Here is a 24,307-nt window from a genome sequence, read left to right on the forward strand (position 1 = left end):
TAAGCCATGCGAATTACTTTGTGCACATAGCCTGATGCAGAGCTGATGTCCACACAGTATCCGTGGAAGGAACCCATGGCTTTTGCCTGTGTGTGTCTCTTCAGTCCAGTGTCTCTGACCAGGGTCTGGACGTGTCTAGAGAGTCAGGGGGAACTTTCGAAGCTATTGTGGTTGTGAGTAAGGAAGGTAAAGACCATGGGATGAGCTGCTACTAGAAGAAATTAAGTGGGCAGAGAAGTGTGTCTCTTGGGCCAGGTGCTGGGATGTTACAGGAAAATGTGGAGAATGTCAGAAGGGGGCAGGCACATCTATGTAGATAATATGCATTTTAACTTTTAAAAAAATATGCATTGCTTTATATGAAGCATTAAATGCTGCTTCATGTATAAATAGCTCCTATTTTGATTCAGTTTGGTTCCACATTAAACTGTCAAAAGTTGCTCTGTGATCCTGAAGACACTGTGGCTTGCCTAGATCCAGGGTCGTCCAGTTAAACCTCAAGTGTTGTAAAATGAATAGCAAGATTGGAAGGTGTATGGCCGTCACATTGCAAATACCGTGTTCACAAAATAAAAAATGCATTGTTAAAAAAAAAAAAGAAGAAGAAGAAGAAGAAGGGGGCAGGCCGAGGAGAAAAGCCCTGCTGAGCTTTAACCAGGCCAGCTAGGAGTATCCTCACTCAGGTCCTGCTTTGGGGAAGCCTTAGTTCAGATTCCTCATTTTCTTTGTAGGAAATGTTCTGTGGCCTTGCTCCTGCCCACAGACGTTTCAGCGTTGTGCGTCGTAGATGTGAGAACAAGAACGAGAACATTGTTAGCACTGGGACTTCGGCCTTTTGTACATTTTGATTTAAAAATATTTTTATTGTACTGATATATTGTAACGATGGTGCTTAGGGTGTGACGACTCTAAGATTTGCCTACTGTTCTGTGGTGAAGGAACTTTAGAGTCGAGGGCAAGATGGCTCGTGAGAAAGGGGAAGTATCCAGGCATTTGGAGGCTTCCTCAAGTTAGCCCTTCACTTAGTGAACTTTTCTGTTTCAGTTCCACATTCGGGGCCAGAGATGGTATCAGAAGGAATTTGCCCAGGAGATGATCTTTAATATCACTGCCAGGAGCCAGGCTCCTGAGATGTGCTTGGACCTGCGTCCGGGTACCAACTACAGCATCAGCGTCCACGCTTGGTCTTCTCAGCTTCCCGTGGTCCTCTCCCTGACAACCCAGATTACAGGTAAGTCTTGAATGGCAGCATCTGAAGGAATGAGGTCACCACAGAGCTGTAGGTGGGCCCAGATGAAGAGGAACACCACTGCTTCCTGTCATTCAGTGAACCTGAAGAGCGAGAGGATGCAAGGGCCCTGTGGTTGTGACTGTCATGTTTTCTTTCTTAGAAAGATAGTCGAGACAAAATAGTAACACGAATTAAAGCCATGAGTGCTGGGTACATTCCTTTGGGATATTTGGAATATTTAACATATTTCATACCTAAAAGGCTCTCATTACGGTTTCTCAGGTACGTGTGATTGTCATGTTGTCACAAGTGCCTCCAGAGTCAGTTATTCTCAGGGAAAAGTGATTGGCAGTCCCACTTTGGCCCCCTAGCAAATTCATTTTCCAGTCATTTTCTCTTGTCCTCTCAAATCTGGGGTGCTCCCCCCTCCTCCTGCCCCTCCCCCACTCTGAGCTAATACTCAGAGTATTAGCTTCTTGTTTCTGACTTCACTGAGCAATTAGAAGTAATCAGATGAGGACTTGCCTCTCCCAAGTCTCCCCTTGCTACCTGCATGCAGAACCATGTATTCTGTCTTCTCTCCTGTCTCCACTCCTCAGGCGACCGCCACCCTCAGGTGCGTTGGACCCCATCCTTTCCTGCCTAATCATCATGTCCCCCCAACAGAGAAATAGTGCCAACACTGCATGAGCATGTCGTAGTATCTCCTTTTTTAAAATTGAAATGAGGAGGGGTGCCTGGGTGGCTCAGATGGTTAAGCGTCTGCCTTCGGCTCAGGTCATGATCTCAGGGTCCTGGGATCGAGTCCCGCATCGGGCTCCCTGCTCGGCAGGGAGCCTGCTTCTCCCTCTGCCTCTCTCTCTCTCTGTCTCTAATGAATAAATAAATAAAATCTAGAAAAATAAAAAAATAAAACAAATTAAATTAAAATGAGGAAACAAGAAACACATTTCCTTTGATCCCATATTCCCTCCAGCTACTTCTTTCAGCATCCCCTTTACAGTAAAACTCCTTAAAAGAAGTGTCTGTTATGTAGGCTCTGCGTCCTTATTTCCTGTTCTCCCTTTAACCGGTTCCAATCCGACGGCAGTTGTCCTGTCCACACTGCTTTACTGGAAGTGTCTTCATCTTAAAAAATCTACTGGGCAGTTTTGTTTGTTCTGATTCCCCACCCCCCTCCACAGCAGCTGACATCCCCTCCTTCTTTTTTTTTATTATTATTATTATTTTTTATTTATTTTTTTAATTCTTATGTTAATCCCCATACATGACATCATTAGTTTTAGATGTAGTGTTCCATGATTCATTGTTTGTGCATAACACCCAGTGCTCCGTGCAGAACGTGCCCTCCTCAATACCCACCACCGGGCTAACCCGTCCTCCCACCCCCCCATCCCCTCCTTCTTGAAACACCGTTTCGCTTGGCTTTTGGGTCCTCCTGCCTTGCTGGCTCCTCCTCCTCAGTCTTCCTTGCTGGCTCTGTCCTCTTTTATAGATGTCCTCTCTGCCTGCTTCTGTTCCTTTTTCATTAGCCACCCCTTCTGCCGATACCAGTCTCCTGACTATAAGTATTGCCTGTATGCTGAGGATTCCCAAATATGTATCCTAGTCCCAGACTCTCCCCTGAGCTCTACACTCATATATCCAGTCATCTTTTAAACATCTCTTAATCATCTCTTGCATGCCCAATAGACAAGTCCAAGAGGATTTTGATTTGTCAACTCTTCTGTCACCTCCAAAGCCATTTTCCACCCAGGCTTCTCTGTCTTGGGTATTGGCATTCCTATTCACTCGTTACTCAGGCCAAAGAGATTCTATGCCCCTCCTCCTCCCCCCCCACCCCGACTTCTAATCTGTCAACAAGCCCCATTGGCTTCTTTCTAAAATATATTCTGTATCCAACTACTTCTCCCCACCTTCCTCTTCCCTACAAAGCAGCCTTATCCAAGCCAGCCACCTCTCGTTTGGACTCCTGCGGTAGCTTTCTTACTGGTCTTTCTGCTTTCGTGGGTGCCTGTCAATCTCCCGCCCCCTCCCCCCAAATTACGGTGAAGACCATAACTTTAAAAAGACCACTCAAGCGTCAGAGTGATTTTTTTAAAAATGCGTAGGAGAACATGTCATCCCCAGCTGAAAATTGTCCCGTGAGTTTGTATTAACATTAGAATAGAACCCAGCTTCCTGACCCCCACCTTCCTCACTGACTTCATCTCCTCTACTCTCCCCCTTTCTCACTAAGCATCTGCTGCCTCCCTGCCCTCCTCAGACGGGTCAAACCTGTTAGTGCATCCAGGCCTTTCCATCTACTGTTTGCTCTTCCTGGGGCACTCTGTGCATGTGGCTTCTTTGTAATCATCCGGGTCTCTGCTCAGATGTCATTACCTTAGAGGAGCTCTCCCTCCTGTCCTTGCACAAATAATCTCCATCTCCACCCCATCCCTCTCTAGCCATGTGTGCTGTGTGAATTTCGTCACAGAACTTGTTGTCAGAACTTGCAGCATTTTTTAATGTACTTGTTTATTTTCTTTCTCCCCTCCTAAAATACCTCCTCAAAGGCAGAGACATAAAGACAGTGCTGCCACATAGCACAAGCCTTGAGGGGCCCCCGGGTGTTATTGGTGTTGAGGGGATGCCTGGTTAGTGAAGAAAGACTTTCAGACGAAAGGACTTCACCACCTTTTGGGCTGGAAAGAGAAGTAATGTTCGACTGGGCATTCCTTCCTGTGGTGACTTCTTCAAATGAAAAGCTGTTTAGTTTCCTGCTCTTCGGTCCTTGTTGTGTTTTGGATGGTTTGCATTGCTGATTCAAATTAGTATATCATGTTTTTTGAGTTGGGGAGGAGAGTTTCTTCCTGAGGAGACACTTACTTCTACCTTGTTTTGTAGCCTCAATAGAGCCCCAGTAGCTCAAGCGCCCTGTGCTCATGGCCACCAGGGGACACTGTGGAGCTGTTTAAATCCATTGAGACCCTTCGCTAAGCTCGGAGACAATGGCTGCATGTTTTCCAACTCTACCCTACTGTAAAGAACTTGAAATTTTATTTATTTATTTATTTTTTTTTTAAAGATTTTATTTATTTATTTATTTGACAGAGACACAGCGAGAGAGGGAACACAAGCAGGGGGAGTGGGAGAGGGAGAAGCAGGCTCCCCGCAGAGCAGGGAGCCCGACGGGGCTCAATCCCAGGACCCTGAGGTCATGACCTGAGCCAAAGGCAGACGCTTAACGACCGAGCCACCCAGGCGCCCCAAGAATTTGAAATTTTTAAAAAAGTGTGTGAAAATTAAAGTTGTTACGATCTTCTAAAGGGGTAAAAACCAACCAACCAAACAAAAAGCCACCCAAGCCCTCTTTTTCATAAAAGGGGAGAAAAGAGAGCCTTTCATGTTGATATGAAGAGAGGTATGCCTGATTGCCTAAGATGTGGCTTTGTTTCAGTAAAATCATGAACTTTTGAATTTTACCAGAAATGTGAGGCAAGGGATTTGGGTCTGGAAAACGCAGCAGCTGATTTCCCAGAAGAAAAGTGAGTGGAATTTCCCTCCCGCATGTCTTACATTAAACTAAATCTTACTGATGGGAACAGGATGAAGACAAGTGCTTTAAATATGTTGCTGACCTCAGAGGACGGCACAAGTTCTAGGCATGTTGAAGGACAGAGGCAAGTGTCCCAGTGAGAACGGGAGAGCGAGGGTGAGACCAGATCCTCTCGCGGAGTCTCTGCCTAGGGGCTGACAAGCTTCCTCAGGTAGAGCCCAGTGAGCTGAATTCTTCAGAAGAGCTCCACCATTTATACTCCCTTCAGGACAGGGTGAAGAGCAAACTTCCATCCTCCGTGTAGATCCAGAGTCAGAAGGGCTTTCACACGTCGGCTATGCTATTTTTTAGCCAAGTCAGAAAGCTGTCAGCAAAACTATCTTCCCGTAGGGAGCGAGAGAAAGCCAGGGAGGAGAAAGTGGGGGGAGAGAGAGACACACACACACACACACAGCAAATGTGCACGGAAATGTCCAGCTAAACCACTGGTGCACCCAACACTGTGATCATTTGAGGTTGAATATTTATTATAGAGTCAAGAATGCCGGGGGCTCCTGGTGGCTCAGTCGGTTAAGCATCTGCCTTCGGCTTAGGTCATGATCCCAGGGTCCTGGGATTGAGCCCCACGTCGTGCTCCCTGCTCAGTGGGGAACCTGCTTCTCCCTCTACCTCTGCCCCTCTGCTTGTGCTCTCTCTTTCAAATAAATAAATAAAATTAAAAAAAAAAAAAAAGAATCAAGAATGCTGGAGGAGAAGAGGGAAGAAAAAAATGTCAAGGAAACCATTCCTTCCCAAGTTTGCCTTCAGTACCAAGCCTGGCAACTTATATGGGGAATTTCCCATCTCTGCCTGCATTCATGAGAAGAAAAAGAGAATGTACTTTTTCAGATGTTCAGCAAAGCACTTGAAAACACACATGTGTGTCCCAAGCATTATCAGACTGCCCCCTTCCTGGAGGGTAGGTCCAGTGGAGGGAGCTTCAATTCTGCCTGCAGAACTAGGAGCCACAGCCCCTGCCTCCTCTCCGTGACTATTGGGTGCCCCCAGGAAGGACTGTGCGGGACCAAGTCTGCTGAGTTCTTCTGCAGGAGGAGTTCTTCCGTGGTTGGCGACCCACGGACCATCCAAAGCTGGTGCACCCCTGTGTCCTCTGAGAACCCTATCTCCTTAGGCTGCAGGAGAGGTCGGGAGAGGGACTGGCCTTCACCCCGCTGTTTCCCTCTTGTCCGGACTCTCTCAAAATCTTTCATGGACACAAGTGTTTTGACATCTGGATATCTAATGTTAGATCAAGCCAGACGGGAGCGCACATGCCCTTCCATACCTCCGTGGGCCATCGATTGCTCTCATCCCCAGCAATCTCCCAACTACTTTCTAGCTGCAAATCCAACCCCAAACCCCCAAGTGAATGGCTACGTGGGGATGGATATCTCCCAGCTCCCCTCCCTGAAAGCATCCACATGCAGGTCTAGGGCCCGTGGAGACATAGATGATACGCCACAGAGGAAAATAGGCTGCATACTGTTATTTTCTTATATTAGCGTTAGCTTTTACAAAATATGAATGGGAACATTTTTTTACATCATAAGCCCAAAAAGCAGAGTTTCTGTGTGTGATAGAAGTGTGGGAAGGGCATACTGTGACATAACAATTTAATCCAGCAAATATTTATTGACTTGTTATGCACAAAGACCTGTGCTAAGTGCTGAAGAGGGGATTAAAGGTGAAAAGAACTTTGTTCCTTCTCCCTGGAAGGCTAAGTCTCATACTTCATCGATAGGGGAGATGAGGCCAGCCATGTGATAGCTGATGACTTACGATATAGCTACCATTTTTTCTATTGCTGTCAATTCCAACTGATCATATCATCAGCGTGTGGCATGGTCTATCTGGGGAGGTGCCAAGGATTAGGAGAGAACCATCACAGTGTCTTTATGTGTATTTATTTGTGTGGGTTAATTCCTTGCATTTACTTGAAGTTTATAGTATAAAGTTGGGACCTTTGTTAGTTTTGGTGCGGATATAATTTTCTATTTTTGGTTCTCTTTGTTCATTTTGGTATGTTTTGGAGGACTTTAACACATTTTCACTTATATTACCTCCTTTCTCTTATTGATTTTGATAGTTTGCCTACGTGAATGATATTAATCTTTTGTTATACATATTATAATCCCCCATACTATTTACTGTTTAGTTTTCTTGTCAATATTCTTTTTAACATTTAGACATTTTAAGTTTTCTTTTTTTTTATTTTTTATTTTTTATTTTTTTTAAAGATTTTATTTATTTATTTGAGAGAGAGAGAATGAGAGACAGAGAGCATGAGAGGGAGGAGGGTCAGAGGGAGAAGCAGACTCCCCGCCGAGCAGGGAGCCCGATGCGGGACTCGATCCCGGGACTCTAGGATCATGACCTGAGCCGAAGGCAGTCGCTTAACCAACTGAGCCACCCAGGCGCCCCGACATTTTAAGTTTTCATGTAATCAATTCTATTGATGCTTTTTTAGTTTCTGCCTCTGGTCATGCCAAGAAAAGCCTTCTCTGCCCTGAAATTAGATCAATTCTTTTTTTTTTTTTTTTAAAGATTTTATTTATTTATTTGACAGAGAGAGACACAGCGAGAGAGGGAACACAAGCAGGGGAAGCGGCAGGCAAAGGGAGAAGCAGGCTTCCCGCAGAGCAGGGAGCCCGATGCGGGGCTCGATCCCGGGACCCTGGGACCATGACCCGAGCCGAAGGCAGACGCTTAACGACTGAGCCCCCCAGGCGCCCCAGGTCAATTCTTACTCTTTCATATTTTCTTATGGTGCTGCTGCTTCTTTGTTAGCCCTGCGCCCAGGGTGGGGTTTGAACTCACGATCAAGAGTCACACACTCTACCTACTGAGCCAGCCAGGTGGCCTCTAATGCTTCTTGATAGTTTGCTTTTCACCTTTAAACTTAGACCCACTTGGAATGCATCTGGATACATGGTATAAAGCTAAATTTACACGGTAATTTTTTTCCCTAAATGATAAGCCAGCTTCCCGCCACGTTTGGAAAGACTGTCCATGTCATACACTATATTCTCATTTATTTGTTCGGGTCTCTTTCTAGACCGTCTAGCTTCTTCCATTGCTTGTCCTGTGCCTGTCCTATGCCTGCACCTCACTATTTCAATTATTGTAATTTTATACTATATATAATGTTTTGTAGGGCACGGTCTCTTTCATGGCTTTTCTCCTTACTCTGCAAGGTTTTCTCATGTGGTAGCCCCTCTATTTTCCTTTGTCGTTTGCTTCAAGTAGAGGATGGATATTGTCGACACCTAGGGATGGTAATGAGGTTCTCCCTTCCGGGTCCTCCCCCAGCTCTCCGGCTCAGACGAGACCTGATTCTGGACTTGGGTCTGATCTGGTTTAAATCAGTAATGAGGCTCATGGAAAGGAGAGAACACATCTGCCCAGGACACCAGTTTGGGGGATGGGGAACATCACCCTGGAAACATGGCTGGAAATTAAGGTTATTTAACCTTGAAATGTAGCTAAGAACGAGGCTGATGAAGTTCAGGCTTTGACATTACAGAGAAAAAGTTGCCTGTTTAAAAGCCAAGGTGGGGAAGGTCTCAGAGCATAAAGCAGTCTAGAAGTCACATGGTGATGGGATCAGCTGGATGGCAGAAAGCAGCAACAAGTGGGGGGGGGGGCGGGGGGGGCGGGGAGCGGTTCCTGCTCCCTCTGTGGGCCCGCCTTCTGCAAGCCCAGCGAGCACTTTGTTCTGCTTTGACTGAGGGTGATGAGAAAAGGGCGGGGAGGGGCCTTAAAAGGTTAGCCAAGAGATTAGAAGAACTAGAATTATTAATCTCAGAGAAGAGCAAACAATTTAAAAGAGCCCGAGGAGGCTTCTCACACACAGAATGAACAGTAAATCTCCCTCGGGGCTGAAAACAGGAAGTGTGTGATAAAAACCACTTACTCTACAGCAACACCAAAACATCACAAATGGAAGGGCATTTCCATGTTCCCATGAAAGGCTGAGGGCAGAACTTCTCAAACTAGAAGGGGGTACATTTCCCTGGGGGACTCGGTCGGGGTTTTTCAAACCTCAGCCCCCTCTCCCCTTCACCCCTGCAGGAAGCTAGCGGCTGTCTTCCTCAGGGGTGTCAGATCCAGAATCTCTTGGAAATGAGGTAGACCTTCATCAACACCTTTTTGTGAGACCTCGGCTGTAAGCAGGGGCCATTTCAGGCCACCTCCGAGGGTCTCTGGCAATCCCACAGGCTTACGGAAACCAGAATTTATGTGACCATATCTGGGTGACTTTGGAAGAAATTCTAGACTTGGCAGTGTTTGATACAAGTTACTGGGGGCTCTCAGTGGCCCCGAATGTCTCTTCCATCTGCCCCCTCTTCTCCATTCTCAGTCCATCACTTGCTTCAGACCTCAGGCACTGCATACCTGGACATCCTGTACTTTTGTTCTTTTTCAGTTCATCCTCCAACCAGCTGTCTAAATTGCACTTCTAAAATCCACATCTGCTAAGACTCTGTAAATGACTTCTTGTTTCCAGGACCCCCAATCCGACCTATCCCCACACCTCCCCCTTGGTTGCGTGCCTGTCCCAGGCCGGGACTCCACCTTCCAGCTTCCCTGAACTCCCGCAGGAGGTAGGGCTGCGGTTCTGTCTCTGCCTGCTCTCCTACCGCCTGCCCCTGGGTACATGCATTTCTGCATTCAGTGGTCTCTCCAACCCCTGCCCTTGGTCAGGTGTTCTTCCTCTGCACGCCGACAATGCCCCGTGTATGACTTTATCATAGCTCTAAGTGCCATGTGTTTACGAAACTGTCTCCACTGTGAGACTTCGAATTCCTGGAAAGCAGAAACTGTGTCTTCCATGGCTGTTTCTCCCAGCCTCCCAGGGTGCATGGTGTATAAAGGTGGTTAACAAATGGGTTGGTAGGTGGTGTATGATTCACATATTCGATAGAGCCTTTTTATGGAAGAATAATTGACGTACAAATTGTATTAGCTTTCGGTATATGACATGATAATTTGATATTTATATACATTATGAAATGGTCACCACGATCACCACATCTGTCACCATGCAGAGTTCTTAGAATATTATTGGCTGTATTCCCTATGCTGTACATTGCATCCCCATGTCTTATTTTTTAACTGGAAGATTTTAACTCTTAATCTCTTTCTCTTATTTTGTCCACCCCTAACCCCCTACCCTCTGGCAACCATCATATTTGATAGTGCTTTAAAAAACTATCTAGGGACGCCTGGGTGGCTCAGTCGGTTAAGCATCTGCCTTCGGCTCAGGTAGTGACTGAGGCCCACATCAGGCTCCTTGCTCAGCGGGGAGCCTGCTTCTTCCTCTGTCTGCCACTCCCCTTGCTTGTGCGCTCTCACTAACAAATAAAATCTTTTTTAAAAATTAAAAAAAATTAAAAACTAGGCAGTTGGGGCGCCTGGGTGGCTCAGTTGGTTAAGTGTCTGACTCTTGATTTCGGCTCAAGGTCATGATCTCAGGGTCATGAGATCGAGCCCTGCGCTGGGCTCTGCACTGGGCGTGGAGCCTGCTTAAGATTCTCTCTTCCTCTCCCTCTGTCCCTCCCCCACCAAAAAACCCCACAAACTATATAGGAAGGTATAAGTTTTTATTTATTATAATCTGGATTGGGAATTTCTACCCCAAGTCTATTTTCTTATTTATTTTATTTTTTTAAAGATTTTTATTTATTTATTTGAGAGAGAGAGAGAGAATGAGTGGAGGGAGAGGGAGAGGGACAAGCAGACTCCCCACTGAGCAGGGAGCCAGATGTGGGGCTTGATCCCAGGCCTCTGGGATCATGACATGAGCTGAAGGCAGACGCCTAACCAATTGAGCCACCCAGGTGCCCACTGAGGTTATTTTCTAATTGGGTAAATAAAGTCTTGAGTGTTTATCTTGGCCTCCTAGTCCTTAATTTCACTGTAACAGATTTTAAGGCCAGGGTTGGGGGGGGCACTCATTTTTTTTATTTTTCTAATTTAATTTAAATTCAACAAACATACAGTGTATTATTAGTTTCAGAGGTAGAGCTCAGTGATTCATCCGTCTTATATAGTACCTGGGGGAGACATTCATATTTTGTTCTTTGTCTTTTTCTCTTCCTTTCTCCCTCTATGAATTTCATTCACTTGATAGCAATGTTGAGAAGATTATATGGGACGAGGCCTGTGCAGGACGCAGCTAGTGCATTTGGTTAGTGCCAGTGCATCTGAGCTGAGGTACCCACAAGGCAGAATGGTGCAGTCATACTATGAACATAACTACCAGTTAGATACTAGAATGCTGGGGTCAGCCAATATAGTCCCCTCGCAGTAGGAGGTCTATTTGGGATATCTGGTTGCTGGGGATAACAAAATGAGGACAGAATGCTCTGTGACTGGAAAGGATGTAGAAGTCAGGAATGCTGGCCTTCCCCACCAAATAGGAACCTGTCCAGCAAGTTAACTGTCAGGCCCGCTGTGTGTACCCTCTGTCAGCACTGGGGCGTCCCTTTAAAAAAATTTTTTTTTATTGTAGATTTAAAATATACAACATAAAATGTACCATTTTAACCATTTTCTGGCACAAAATTTATTGGCATTAAGACCATTCACAATGCTGTAAACCTTCACCACTGTCTATTTCTAGAACCTTTTCATCACCCCAAACAGAATCTCCGTTGATCATTAAGTAACTAACTCCCCCTTGCCTACCCACCCCTCGGTCCTCAGCAACCTCTAATCTACTTCTGTGTCTATGAATTTGTTCCAGATGTTGCATAGAAGAGGGATCATCCTTCTAAGTCTGGCTCATTTCACGTAGCGTAATGTTTTCAAGATTCATCCATGTGGTAGCAGGTGTCAGAAAATGCTCATCGCTTTTTACATTAAAACTTTCCTTTCGAAGGCTCTCCGATGCCCACTTTCGTCATGCTTCCACTCATTCCGATCACACCCTTTTCCTTTTTTTGGCTTGTTTCCAGAGCCTCCCCTTCCGGAAGTAGACTTTGTCACAGCGCATGGAGGGCCTCTACCACGTCTGAGACTGAGGAAAGCCAAGGAGAAAAATGGACCTATCAGGTGGGTAGTGGCCCCTTTTCCGTGGTTGCCCGGTGGTCCTCATGGAGAGTCTTGGAAACTTTGGTTTGATCGAGGAGGGGACTTTCTAGGTGCTGCACTTGAATAGTTGGGGCAGTGCAATCAGGGCCTCTTGTTTTTGATTCCTTGGCCACAGACTGGGCCTTGAGTTCCAACCAGCATCCTTCCAAATGAATAGAGAGACTTCTAAGGAGCCAGAGACAGGCATTTGGGCAGCTTAGCTCAAAAAATGAAATCCCTTCCTTTGGTCACCGGCCAGACAAGCATTGACTGTGTGTGATGTGGAAAGTGTTAATCCTTTGCACTCACCTCTTCATGTACGTCTCTCAGTGATGGTGGACCAGGAGCATCGTTTCATTTAAAGATGATCTTTGGGTGTGTGTAGTGGATCTGAAAGGGTCATTTGGATAATTCTCTTAATTCGTTCACACATTGAGTTATAGGCAAGACACTGCGTAGCTAATGACTGCTTCTGGGATTCCAGATGGTATTAGGATGGAATTAATTCACCTGACTTGGAGAACTACGTTGTGTTCCATTAAGCATTTTATTTACAGGGTCATGCTTGGGTTAGGAAAGCAGAATTATCCCCCCCTCCCCCCGCTTTTTTTTTAGAAAGGAAGATAGAGGAACCCCTGGAGAGATAAGCACCTTGCTCACAGGAATAAGGCAAGGACATGGCAATAGCCTTGCCATCCTTGACCTAACCTTTGTTGCCTTATGTCATTCTTGACCTGTTAGTCTAATGACCCTTCAGTACATTCAATGTGAAAATAAATGTGAGATATTATAAAATTATGAAAAAGAAAGTCTGGATATATTATCTGTGTGTCTCTTTTTTGTTTGTTTGTTTAATTTTAAGTAGGCTCCATGCCCAGTGTGGAGCCCCAGTGTGGGGCTTGAACTCTTGATCCTGAGATCAAGACCTGAGCTGAGATTGAGTCAGACACTTAACAGACCGAGTCACCCAGGCGCCTCTGTGTGTCTCTTTATAATGAAACTTAGGCTTTTCCTGTCTTTCTATTAGTTTAAGTGCAGTAAGTTCTCAAAGGTCTTTCCAGGCATGGATATTGTGTACATTGTTCTGTTTCTTGATTCCTGATGAGTTACTGGAAGGCACTGCCATTCTGTTGCTATGAGGAGAACAGAAGTTATGATATCACTGCCTGAGAGAATTTGCAAGAGCAAATGTAGTATGTAGGCCAATAATTACATAAGGCAAAAAGAAAAGCCAAATGACAGTCTATCCTTGTGGCTAATGTGCCCTCCACTGCCTCCAAAACAGGAAGTGGAGATCTGTGAGTCATTCCAGGGAGGGTGGCAGTGAGGAAGAGGGGAGAAGTCTTTCCAGAACAGTCATGTTCCAAACAGCCACAACTGCTTCCCTAACGTCATCAGGGTTAATTACCAACAGGCAAGTGGAGCAGTTTCCTCTCCCTGACTACCTGGTTTGAGCCAGGGGAGCAGCTTTGCCAGTGTGGGAGACAGGCCTGAGTCTGCTTTCTGCTTTGTGGGGGGGGGGGGGGGGGCAGTGGCGTGGGGCACATGGTGGAACGGGCCCTGGGAGCAAGGCTCCCCTCCTTAGCTTGGTGATCTTGAGTGCATGATGCAGCCTGTTCCTGGACTCTCTTAATGCTAGTGTCTCCCACACTTGCCAACTTATAGAAATAATCTGGGTTGCCCTATCAGCAGTACAAATTCTCAGACTCAGCTCCTGGAGATTTTGATTCCGTAGGTCTGGGATGGGGACTGGAAATCTGTATAATTATCAAGCAACTCGGGGGATTATGATCAGGCTAACTGGGGAGACTGCTTTATGCCCCATGAATGGTGCCTCTAATGTCCAGAACCAAAGGTGAGCCTTGAGGTTGCACTTGAATGCCACCATCTACATGGAAAGGCAAGATGGATTAGAGCTTGAGGACAGCATGGAGCTTCTGCACCATTTATTCTCTTACCTGCAGCCATGATTCATAGGGATGTCTTCAAATCGCCAGGAAAGTGTGTTGTTACAAGCGTTCCCCTGTAGGCAGTGGATGCTTCGTAGATGTTTAGTGGTGGTGGTGGCAGCAACTCACCGCCCTGCAGGCTTTACCTTGTACCTTTTGTAGAAAGCTCTTTGCTGGAAAGCGAGCCCAGACTTTGTGGAAATCAGGGCCCCGAAGACACATAAGATGTTTGGGATGGAGGCTTTCCAAGTCCCAGACCTACTGTCGTGGAAGGCTCCCTTTTCTTAACCTTGTGACTCATGGACTTTTAGGAAGCAGGAGATGGGGCATTAGGAATGTGGAACAGGAAGTGTATATTTGCTAGTAAAATAGATTATGTGGCCTCATGGCTTGGAAATTACCCTAATCATCTTTGGTACCAATGCGTGTTTTTCCTCTTTATGGAAACGTCAACTCAAGAAACATTAGTGGGGAGTCAGTCACAGCCAAAGAACTCGGTAAGGATTTGCAAGGATACAGGAGTAAGTCATTTAAATCCCTGCTGTCAGGCCTGATAGAGAAAGCAGATGTTCAGACATGTGCTATCCTAGAGGCAGGAGAGAAGGAAGGAGGGGTGGGGTTGAAAAAGGAGGCATGATTCATTCTCGGTGTGGTTTTATTCTTACACCTCCTTTGGCTGACAGGTTTTGTATTTGGTGGGATAAATAATAACAAAACACGTACAAAAGGATGCTTGCTGGCTAGTGTGATCCTCTGTCCACGTTGGGGGAAGAGTTTCACAATGTACACATGACATTTTACCTTTCTGCCTATTTCAGGACATGGTCAGGCTAGATTAACGCATGGTGATTTGGCACTCCTTCTCATTTATTTCACATGAACTCGTATCTGTGAACTGGAGGACATGCAGATCACATGAGTTCCGTTTCAGCTTACCATGTGACTGGAGCCTTTTTGCAGACTTAGGACATTAACGCTTGTAGGCAGGCAGCCTCCATGTGACTGCTAAACCCTTTCCACAGCTGGGTTTCATTTGCCCACGTGGAAACCGCTGATGAGATCAGCTGTGTGGCATGCACACCCAGGGCAGCCATACATGTAACGACCTCTCACAGCTCAAGAGGATTTACTTGGCATCCATTCGCGGCGGGAACTTGAGATCCCTCACATCGTGTCATGGGCCGTTAGCACCGTAGGTCCAAACTGGAATTCCCTAAGTGTGGGAGCTGTCAGACTGTAAATCCCCCCAGGGGGCAAGGACTTTTTCTTGTCCAGGGATGTATCTCCAGTGCCAGAAAAGTGTTTCTCTCATAGCAGGTGCTCCATACATTTGAATAATTGAATGAATGACTCTCTCAAGCAAGGGTCTGATAGACATTTTCTTTTTTCTTTTTTCCAGTTCATATCAGGTGTTAGTGTTTCCCCTGGCCCTCCAAAGCACATTTTTTTGTGATTCTGAAGGGACCACCTCATTCTTTAGCAACACTTCTGACGCTGAGGGATATGTGGCTGCAGAACTACTGGCCAGAGATGTTCCAGATGATGCCACGGAGATATCTATTGGAGACAGGCTGTACTATGGGAAATACTATAATGCACCTTTGAAAAAAGGGAACGATTACTGCATTATATTACGAATCACAAGCGAATGGAATAAGGTATACTTCTTTTAGAAACTCGTGAATTCTCTGTTTTCTTCTTCGCGTGAAATGTCAATATTTGAACATTTGTTTCCCTGTTATTTGGGATGGACACTGCATGTACGAACCATAAAAATGTGTCGAATACTTTGCCTGTATAAATGATGGGCAGGTGAGACCTTTAAGGAGGTTGATGGTCTGAACTTCCTGCGGGACCTGGTGGGATCTGTGCTTGGACTGACCTCGTTTTGGTTCTTCCTCTTAAGCTTCACAAATCCCCTCATCCTAATGCCCTGCTGAAGCCTGATTTGAAGAGGAATATCTGGATTTCTCTGTCACTTCCCTGTGCTCCTGCCAGGCTGCTGCCTCCCCTCACCCTCTCAGAAGCAGGAAGGCGAGGCAGATGACCGTCAGCGCTGCCCTATTTTCTGCTTCCTTGACTTCCTTGGCCACCCCCACCTCTCCTCATCCTTAGAAAGCCTGCGTTATTCCAGTGGTGGTTCTTTCATGAGACATAGAACTATAGATTCGTTGCATGATGAGTAAATACAGTGAGCTGGACAAGCAGAATAGCAAGAGCTGAATCAGTGAGTCAGGGGTGAAAGATCTGGAAGAACCATTGTGATGGTTGCCCCAGGAGAACTCCAAGTGTGATGTAAATTCATATAGATTGGTAATGGAAACTAGAAGAAAATTATACTAATAGAAACAGCTCTTGACTGATGAATTGGAGCCATCTTGAGTATAAGGTTCATTAGTTAGTTAGTTAGTTAGTTAGTTAGTTAGTTAGTTAGTTAATTTTGAACCCAGCACAGGGCTTGAACTCACAACCCTGAAGTTAAGATCTGAGCTGAGATCAGTAGTCGGACCCTTAACTGACTGAGCCAGCCAGGCGCCCCCATCCCATATTTAAAACTGACAGGTACTCTGTTAAATTCTGTATAGGACACAAGTCTAATGTGCCATTATCATGCTTGATAGTAAACCAGTGCTTACTTTTAAGAATATGTACAAGTAGCAAAGAGATTTAGTAGTATTTTGTGACAGTAACGTAGGAATTAAGAATTGGCAGGCTAAAGCCCAGAATATATTTCCCTGAACTTGTTTACAAGGTGTTTATGACTCAGGGCCTTCTCGCCAGAAGCTTACCTGGAGATCCTGCCTTGGCGTTTCTAGCCGAAGATATAGCACTAGCAGTACAAAATGAGTACGGTGGAGGGAGGGCTCAGAGAGCTGCGCTTCCAGATTGAGCCTTCAGTCTAAGAGGTACATGGGTGCACATGGGCTGCCATAACAAAATACCCTAGGCTGGGTAGCCTCAACCACAGAAATGTATTTCTCACAGCTTTGGAAACTGGGAAGTCCCAGATTAAGGTACCAGTGGACTTGGTTCCTTGGTACGGCCCTCTTCCTGGCTTTCAGACAGCGGCCTTCTTGCTGTGTCCTCACATGGCAGAAAGCGTGCAACCCAGCTCTGGTCAATCTTCTTCCTCTTATATGGACACTAATCCTATCATGGAGTCCCCACCCTCATGACCTCATCTGAATCTAACTACTTTCCAAAGGCCCTACTCCCAAGTACCATCACATTGGGGGCTAGGTCTTCAATATATGAACTTTGGGCGACCCAAACATTCAATCCATAACACAGATAATTGAGTGAGAGGTTAAGATACGAATCCTAGTTTATAGGAAACTTTTCTATGATGTCATGGATACCTCTTTTTCATATAGCTTCGCAGATCTTGGTCTTTGGGAGGCTAAGGAGGTGAAGGGGTTTGGAAAAAATTTATATTGGGACTTGCATTTTTCAATTCCAATTACTTCCCCTATGGGTTTCCAATCTATTAGTGTTACAGTCATATTAAAATTAGTAGTGAACTATTTATTTTTCTTTTTTAAACAGTTTTATGGAGATACAATTCACATACCACATTAATCACCCATTTAAAGTATATAATTTATAGCATAAGGAATATAGTTGATGTGGTGATAGTGATATAATGGGACTGATGGCAGTTACATTTGTGGTGAACATCTTTTATAAACTTGTCAAATGACTAAGTTGTACACCTGAAACTAATGTAACGTTACATGTCAACTATACCCATATAAAAAAAATTTTTTTTTTTAATATTTTATTTGACAGAGAGAGAGAGAGTGAGAGCAGGAACACAAGCAGAAAGAGAGGTAGAGGGAGAAGCAGGCTTCCCGCGGAGCAGGGAGCCCGATGCGGGGCTCGATCCCAGGACCCTGGGATCACAACCTGAGCTGAAGGCAGACGCTTAATGACTGAGCCACCCAGGCGCCCCTAAAAATTTTTTTAAGAATAAAAGTGGTTGGGGCGCCTGGGTGGCTCACTCGTTAAGCGTCTGCCTTCAGCTCAGGTCGTGATCCCAGGGTCCTGGGATCGAGCCCCGCATCGGGCTCCCTGCTCCGCGGGAAGCCTGCTTCTCCCTCTACCTCTCTTTCTGCTTGTGTTCCCTCTCTGTCTCTCTGTCAAATAAATAAATACAATCTTTAAAAAAAAAAAAAGATAATAAATTCAAGACTTAAAAAAAAAGAATAAAAATGGTTAAGATGATAAAGAAAATAAAATAAAAAATGAAGTATACAATCAGTGGTTTTTAGTGTATTCACAAGGTGGTAGAACTATTACCACAATTTAATTCCAGAACATTTAGTAGTGGTTTATTTTTATTTTTATTTTTTATTTTAAAAGATATTATTTATTTATTTATGTATGTATGTATGTATGTATGTATGTATGTATTTAATTTTTATTTTATTTACTGGCCCACCCAGGGGCCCAGCAGTGGTTTATTTTTAATATTTATTTTTAATGGTAAAATACGTATAACAAAATTTACCATATAAACAATTTTAGGTGTACAGTTTATTAGCGTTAAGTACATTTACATTGTTATGCATCCACTCTCCTGAATTCTTTTCATTTTGGCAAACTGAAACATTATACCCATTGAGCAGTGCCTCTCTCCTTCCTGCCTCCCCCAAACCCTGGCAACTACTCTTCTGCTTTCTGTCTCTGTGAATTTCACTACTCCAGGTACCTCATGCGCCTGGGTGGCTCAGTTGGTTAAGCGACTGCCTTCAGCTCAGGTCATGATCCTGGAGTCCTGGGATCGAGTCCCGGATCGGGCTCCCTGCTCGGCAGGGAGTCTGCTTCTCCCTCTGACCCTCCTCCCTCTCATGCTCTCTGTCTCTCATTCTCTCTCTCTCAAATAAATAAATAAAATCTTTAAAAACAAAAAAAAAAGAAGAATCGTACATTATTTGTCTTCTTTTGACTATCTTATTTCACTTAGCCTCATGTCCTCAAAGTTCACCCATGGTGTAGCATTGTGTCCGAATTCCTTCCTTTTTAAATATTCTACTGTGTGTATACACCACATTTTGTTTAACCATTCATCTGTGGATGGACACTTGGGTTGCTTCCATCTTTGGGCTATTTTGAATAAGGCTGCGATGAACATGGGTGTGCAAATTTCTCTTTGAGTCCCTGATCTCAGTTCTTTGGGTCATTTACAGTTGGATAATTCTCTTCGTATTTTTTTGAAGAACTGCCACACTATTTTCCACAGCAGCGGCACCATACGTATTACATTCTCACCAGCAGTGCATAAGGGTTCCATTTTCTCCACATCCTCCCCAAGACCCGCTGTTTCCTGTGTTGATAATGGGCCTCCTAATGGATGTGAGATGGTAACTCACTGTGGTTTTGGCTTCCATTTCTCTGATGATTAGCGATGTTGAGCATCTTTTCATGTGCTTTTGGCAACTTGTATATCCTCTTTGGGGAAATGGTTTTTCAAGTCCTTTGCCCATTTTCAAATTGAGTTATTTATTTCTTTGTTCTTGGGTATTAGGAGTTCTCTATATATTCTGATATTAATCCCTTACGAGATTTGCAATGTGCAGATATTTTGTTCCATTCCATGGGTTGCCTTCTTTACTCTCTCGGTAAGTGTCCTTTGATGTAGAAAGTTCTTAGTATTTTTTTTTTTTTTTTTTTTATTCATGAGAGAGAGAGAGAGAGAGGCAGAGGGAGAAGCAGACTTCCCACAGAGCGGGGAGCCCGATGCGGGACTCGATCCCAGGACTCCGGGACCATGACCTGAGCCGAAGGCAGACGCTTAACCATCTGAGCCACCCAGGCGCCCCAAGTTCTTAGTATTTTTTAACATTCCAGCTTTCTTTGTTTTTTAATTCCAGTATAATTGACATACAGTGTTATATTAGTTTCAAGTGTACAATATAGTGATTTAACAATTCTGTATATTACTCAGTGCTCATTGTGATACATGTCCTCTTAATCCCCTTCATTTATTTCATTTATCCCCCCACCCACCTCCCCTCTGGCAGCCACCAGTTTGTTCTCTATATTTAAGAGTCTGGGGTTTTTTTTGTTTGTCTCTTTTTAAAATTTGTTTTGTTTCTTAAATTTCACATATAACTGAAGTCATGTGGTATTTGTCTTTCTCTGACTGACTGACTTCACTTAGTATTATACCCTCCGGGTCCATCCATGTCATTGCAAATGGGAAGATGTCATTCTTTTTATGGCTGAGTAATATTCTGTTGTGTATATATATATATACCCCACATCTTCTCTATCCATTCATCTATCCATGGACACGTGAGTTGCTTCCCTATCTTGGCTATTGTAAATAATGCTGCAGTAAACATAGGGGTGCATGTATCTTTTCAATTCAGTGTTTTCCTCTTCTTTGGGTAAATGCCCAATAGTGGCATTACTGGTTAGTTCTATTTTTAATTTTTTGAGGACCCTCCATACTGTTCTCCACAGGGGCCACTCCAGTTTGTGTCCCACTAACAGTGCATGAGCGTTCTTTTTTCTTCACATCCTCAAAAGTTCTTAATTTTGATGAAGTCCAGTTTATCTCTCTCTCTTTTTTTTTTTCCCTGCCCATGCATTTGATGTCATATCCAAGAAATCGTTGCTAAACCCAATTTGCCGAAGCTTTTTCTCTATGTTTTCTTCTGTTCTGGGTCTTATATTTGGATCTGATCCATTTTGAGTTAATTGTATGGTGTTAGGTCAGGGTCCCACTTCATCCTTTTGCATGTGGATATCTAGTTTTCCCAGCACCATTTGCTGAAAAGATTTCCTTTTCTCATTGAATGTTCTTGGCCACCCTTGTCGAAAATTATTTGACATATGCAAGAGTTTATCTCTGGACTCTCCATACTACTGTATTGGTCTATATGTCTGTCTTTATGCCAGCACCACATTGTTGTGATTACTTTAGCTTTGTAGTAAAAATTGACACCAGGAAGTTTGTTTTCCAATTCTCCCAGTTTGTTTTTCCTTCTGTGTATCTGTCCAAGTAAATAGCATCACCATGCTCCCAGTTGCTAAGACAGAAATCAAGGAATAATTCTTGTCTCCTCCCTCTTTATCTTCTTGTCTAGTGCACCATCAAATTCTGTCAATTCTGTCACCTTCATTCTGTGTAAAATCATCCTTTCCTCTCCTTCTTCATTAACAATGTTTAGCCTTTGACATCTCTTGCCTGAACATCAATTTTCTTTTTTTTTTTTTAAAGATTTTATTTATTTATTTGAGAGAGAGAGAATGAGAGACAGAGAGCACGAGAGGGAAGAGGGCAGAGGGAGAAGCAGACCCCCCGCTGAGCAGGGAGCCTGATGTGGGACTCGATCCCGGGACTCCAGGATCATGACCTGAGCCGAAGGCAGTCGCTTAACCAACTGAGCCACCCAGGCGCCCTGAACATCAATTTTCTAACTCATCTTCCTGTCTCTTATTCTGTCTCTTTGCTCCATACACCTGCCAGAATGAGTTTCATAAAGTGTAAATCTGGTCACGACACTCTATTTTAATGAGCTTCCTTCTTCACCTGGCCCCACCAGTTTCTCTCCTTTAATACACTCAGTTCCCTAGTACCTGCCCTACTACTTGAGGTCCCTTTCACTGGTTATTCTTGCCTATGATTTTCTACTAGATGCCCTTGATGCACTTAGCACCAAGGCAAAATTCAGTCACATTCAAGAGCTTATGGCCATTTCAAGCTTTCCCCAGCATTTTTCAGTGTAAAAATATATTTTTTTAATTTTTAATAAAACCAGACTACCCAAGGTTGTCACTTGAAAGAGAATATTCTTTTGAAGTTGGAGGGATCTTTCTCTGACCCCTGCTATTTAGTATCCTCTGGGGAACATTTTGCTGAGTAACCCCAGTGTTCTTAACAGACAAATATGCATAGAATAACTGGGGGAGAAGGAAAGAAGGTATCTCATTCCAATGAGTTTGTGGGTCTTGGCCAGATAAGTATCATCTAGACCAGTGAAGTTTTATTATTTACCAAGACTTCCCATAGCCTTGCCTATCACATGCATTACTGTCACTGTCACATCCCTGTCACATGGACGGGATCTCAGAATATTTTTCAACATCGTTTGTAGGCAGTCAATGCCAGTTGCTCAGAGCTGGCAAGGAGAATGAAACTCATTGCCATTTGTTTCTGTTGTTTACCCATAGTGTGTGCTTTCTGAGATCTATTGAAAAGCTACAGAACTGATCCCTAGGGTCACTTCTGTCCCTGCTACCCATGCCAGTCCCTCCAATACTTAGTGATCACATGGCTCAATTATAAGATGTTAGAGCTAGATGAGGATATTTTAATCCAAATTAAGAGAAAAACAAACCCAGTAAAGTTTCCGGGCTAAAATGTATTATTTAAACTGATGTTCTGTGCTGCTTCATTAAACGTGTTGCTGCATTTCTCTTCATAGGTGAGAAGATGCTCCTGTGCAGTTTGGGCTCAAGTGAAAGGTAAAACCACTTTCTGCGTAAGCATCCTGTCTTTTTTTCTCCTGTCCAGTCTGCAGCATCAAGTTTATGTTAATGAGATTTCTTTTTAAGTTGTCACAGGTGACCGAAACCCATCTCATACTAGTTTAAGCAAAAAGCCATAGCTGAAAAGGATGCGGGGTGGGGAGCTTATGGACCTAGCCCCAGAGGGGCATCACCAGGATTCCAGGAACTGACACTTGGGACTTGACATCATGAGTGGGACACTCTGTCTGTGTCTCTGCTTTCTGTTTCTGAGTTGGCTTCATTTTCTTCTACAATAAACCATGCGATGGAGAGGGATGGGCACCAGCTGCCCAGTTTAGCAACTTCAGTTGGGAACAGAGGATTTTTCAATTCAGGGAAAGAATCTTTCCTCCTAGATTAAGTGACCGTCCGTGGGATGACTAGTACCCCTCGTATGGTACTATATAGGCACTACAAACAGCCTGCCTGGGATTTTGGGCTTCGATTATGACTGGTTGAGGGCAGATCAGTGTGATTGACAGACACACCAGGATTGCACTGAGAGGCGGACATGATCCCCATCAGAAAAAGAAGCACAGAAAAACATGTTGGCAGACCAATACAAAGAGCCACAACAGTCCCCTACTTTCAGCCATTTAGCTGCTTAGCATGTGCACACACATACGTGTATACTTTTTAAAAAAAAGATTTTGTTTATTTATTTTAGAGAGAGGGAGAGAGCAAGAGAGAGAGTGTGCGGGGCTGGGGAGGGGCGGAGGGAGAGGGAGAGAGAGTCCTAAGCAGACTCCGTGCTGAGCTGGGAGCCTGACGTGGGGCTCCATCCCATGACCCCAAGATCACGACGCCAGACGAAACCAAGAGTCGGGCGCCCAACTGCACCACCCAGGCGCCCCCACATATACTTTTAGGAAAAACACCCATTATGGAAGAATTATCCTCTGTACAACCAGAAGTGGAACTTGATTGGAAGACAACCCAGAGGTGGGTCTGTTACTGCATCCAGCTCCAAGATCAGGATTCCTGGCGACGGTCCATTGCTCTTGATCCAATGCAGGTGGACTTCTCATGCTCCGATGGCAGTCGGTGACTAAATGCCAAATGTAAACATTCCCAAACCACAGTCTGTAACATGAAAGGGGGAACTGGACAAGCACAACAAGCACTTTCTTTTAGAAAGGAAGAAAAGATAAAGTGCGTTGCAGTGGACAGGGGCCCCAGAACAATGACCACATCCTGCTGGCTAGGAAAAGCAAGCATCCCCTGGCTGGCAGCAGAGTGAGTCACTTGGTCACTTAGTTGGGCTGCCTCAGTCTTTTCCTGGGAAAGTACCCTGGCCCTTTCCTCTAAAGCTGTCCATGCATGAGAAGCAGCAGGGAGGAGCTCTGCCGAGTGCTCAACAGCCTCAAACTTACCCACGCGGGCAGCTGTCCAGGTGGGAGAGCTGCCTCGGGGATTGAGCAATCGCAGCTCTGTCTGCCAGACGTGGGATTTCCCTGGCAGTACGTTTCTTTCAACCAACAGGCAGCCAGCCAGCCAGTGGATTTGATTCCCAGGGATTCCATGAGTTTGTAGCTAATACCAGAAATCTTGTCAAGTTTATGACCTCTGAATCTGGACCTTTTCTTTGTGGTTTATGAGTCCTAGCAACAGCCTGAGGAATTTTGCTCTTAGATTGGAGCATCAGTTTAACCCCTTACATCCTGCCCCTCACCTCAGAGCAGCAAGAAACAATAGGCTGGGGTGGTAAGGAAGTGCCCACATAACCCTGCTTCCAGAAGGATTCCAGCAAAGGGCACTTTACAATGGGGGATCTGTTACCTTGTCAGCAGAGGGTGCTTAGCAGGAAATGATTGGGAGGGACCTAGAGAATTAGGCTTCCTTCATTTATCTGCTTATCTTCTAATCTTATTTCCCATCTTTTTATCTCTGCTCACACCAACTTCCATAAGAGCAGAGGACATGGCTTTTCTACTGGGCAGGGCACATTACCTGACC

The 24,307-nt window shown here is 44.7% G+C and overlaps 1 protein-coding gene across 1 annotated transcript in view; it reads left to right on the forward strand.

Moving 5' to 3' along the window:
- SUSD1 (sushi domain containing 1) overlaps positions 1 to 24,307 on the forward strand; it is a 126,643-nt gene that overhangs the window by 89,927 nt on the left and 12,409 nt on the right. The window contains exons 12-15 of the mRNA XM_035016061.1: positions 1,045 to 1,231; positions 11,768 to 11,864; positions 15,231 to 15,489; positions 22,267 to 22,306. Of these exons, the coding sequence (XP_034871952.1) occupies positions 1,045 to 1,231; positions 11,768 to 11,864; positions 15,231 to 15,489; positions 22,267 to 22,306 (583 nt within the window). The remainder of the gene's footprint in view (positions 1 to 1,044; positions 1,232 to 11,767; positions 11,865 to 15,230; positions 15,490 to 22,266; positions 22,307 to 24,307) is intronic.

Source organism: Mirounga leonina, unplaced genomic scaffold, assembly GCF_011800145.1.
Source record: "Mirounga leonina isolate KUSES-001 unplaced genomic scaffold, KU_Mleo_1.0 Mir_170, whole genome shotgun sequence".
In the NCBI taxonomy this organism is placed as follows: domain Eukaryota; kingdom Metazoa; phylum Chordata; class Mammalia; order Carnivora; family Phocidae; genus Mirounga; species Mirounga leonina.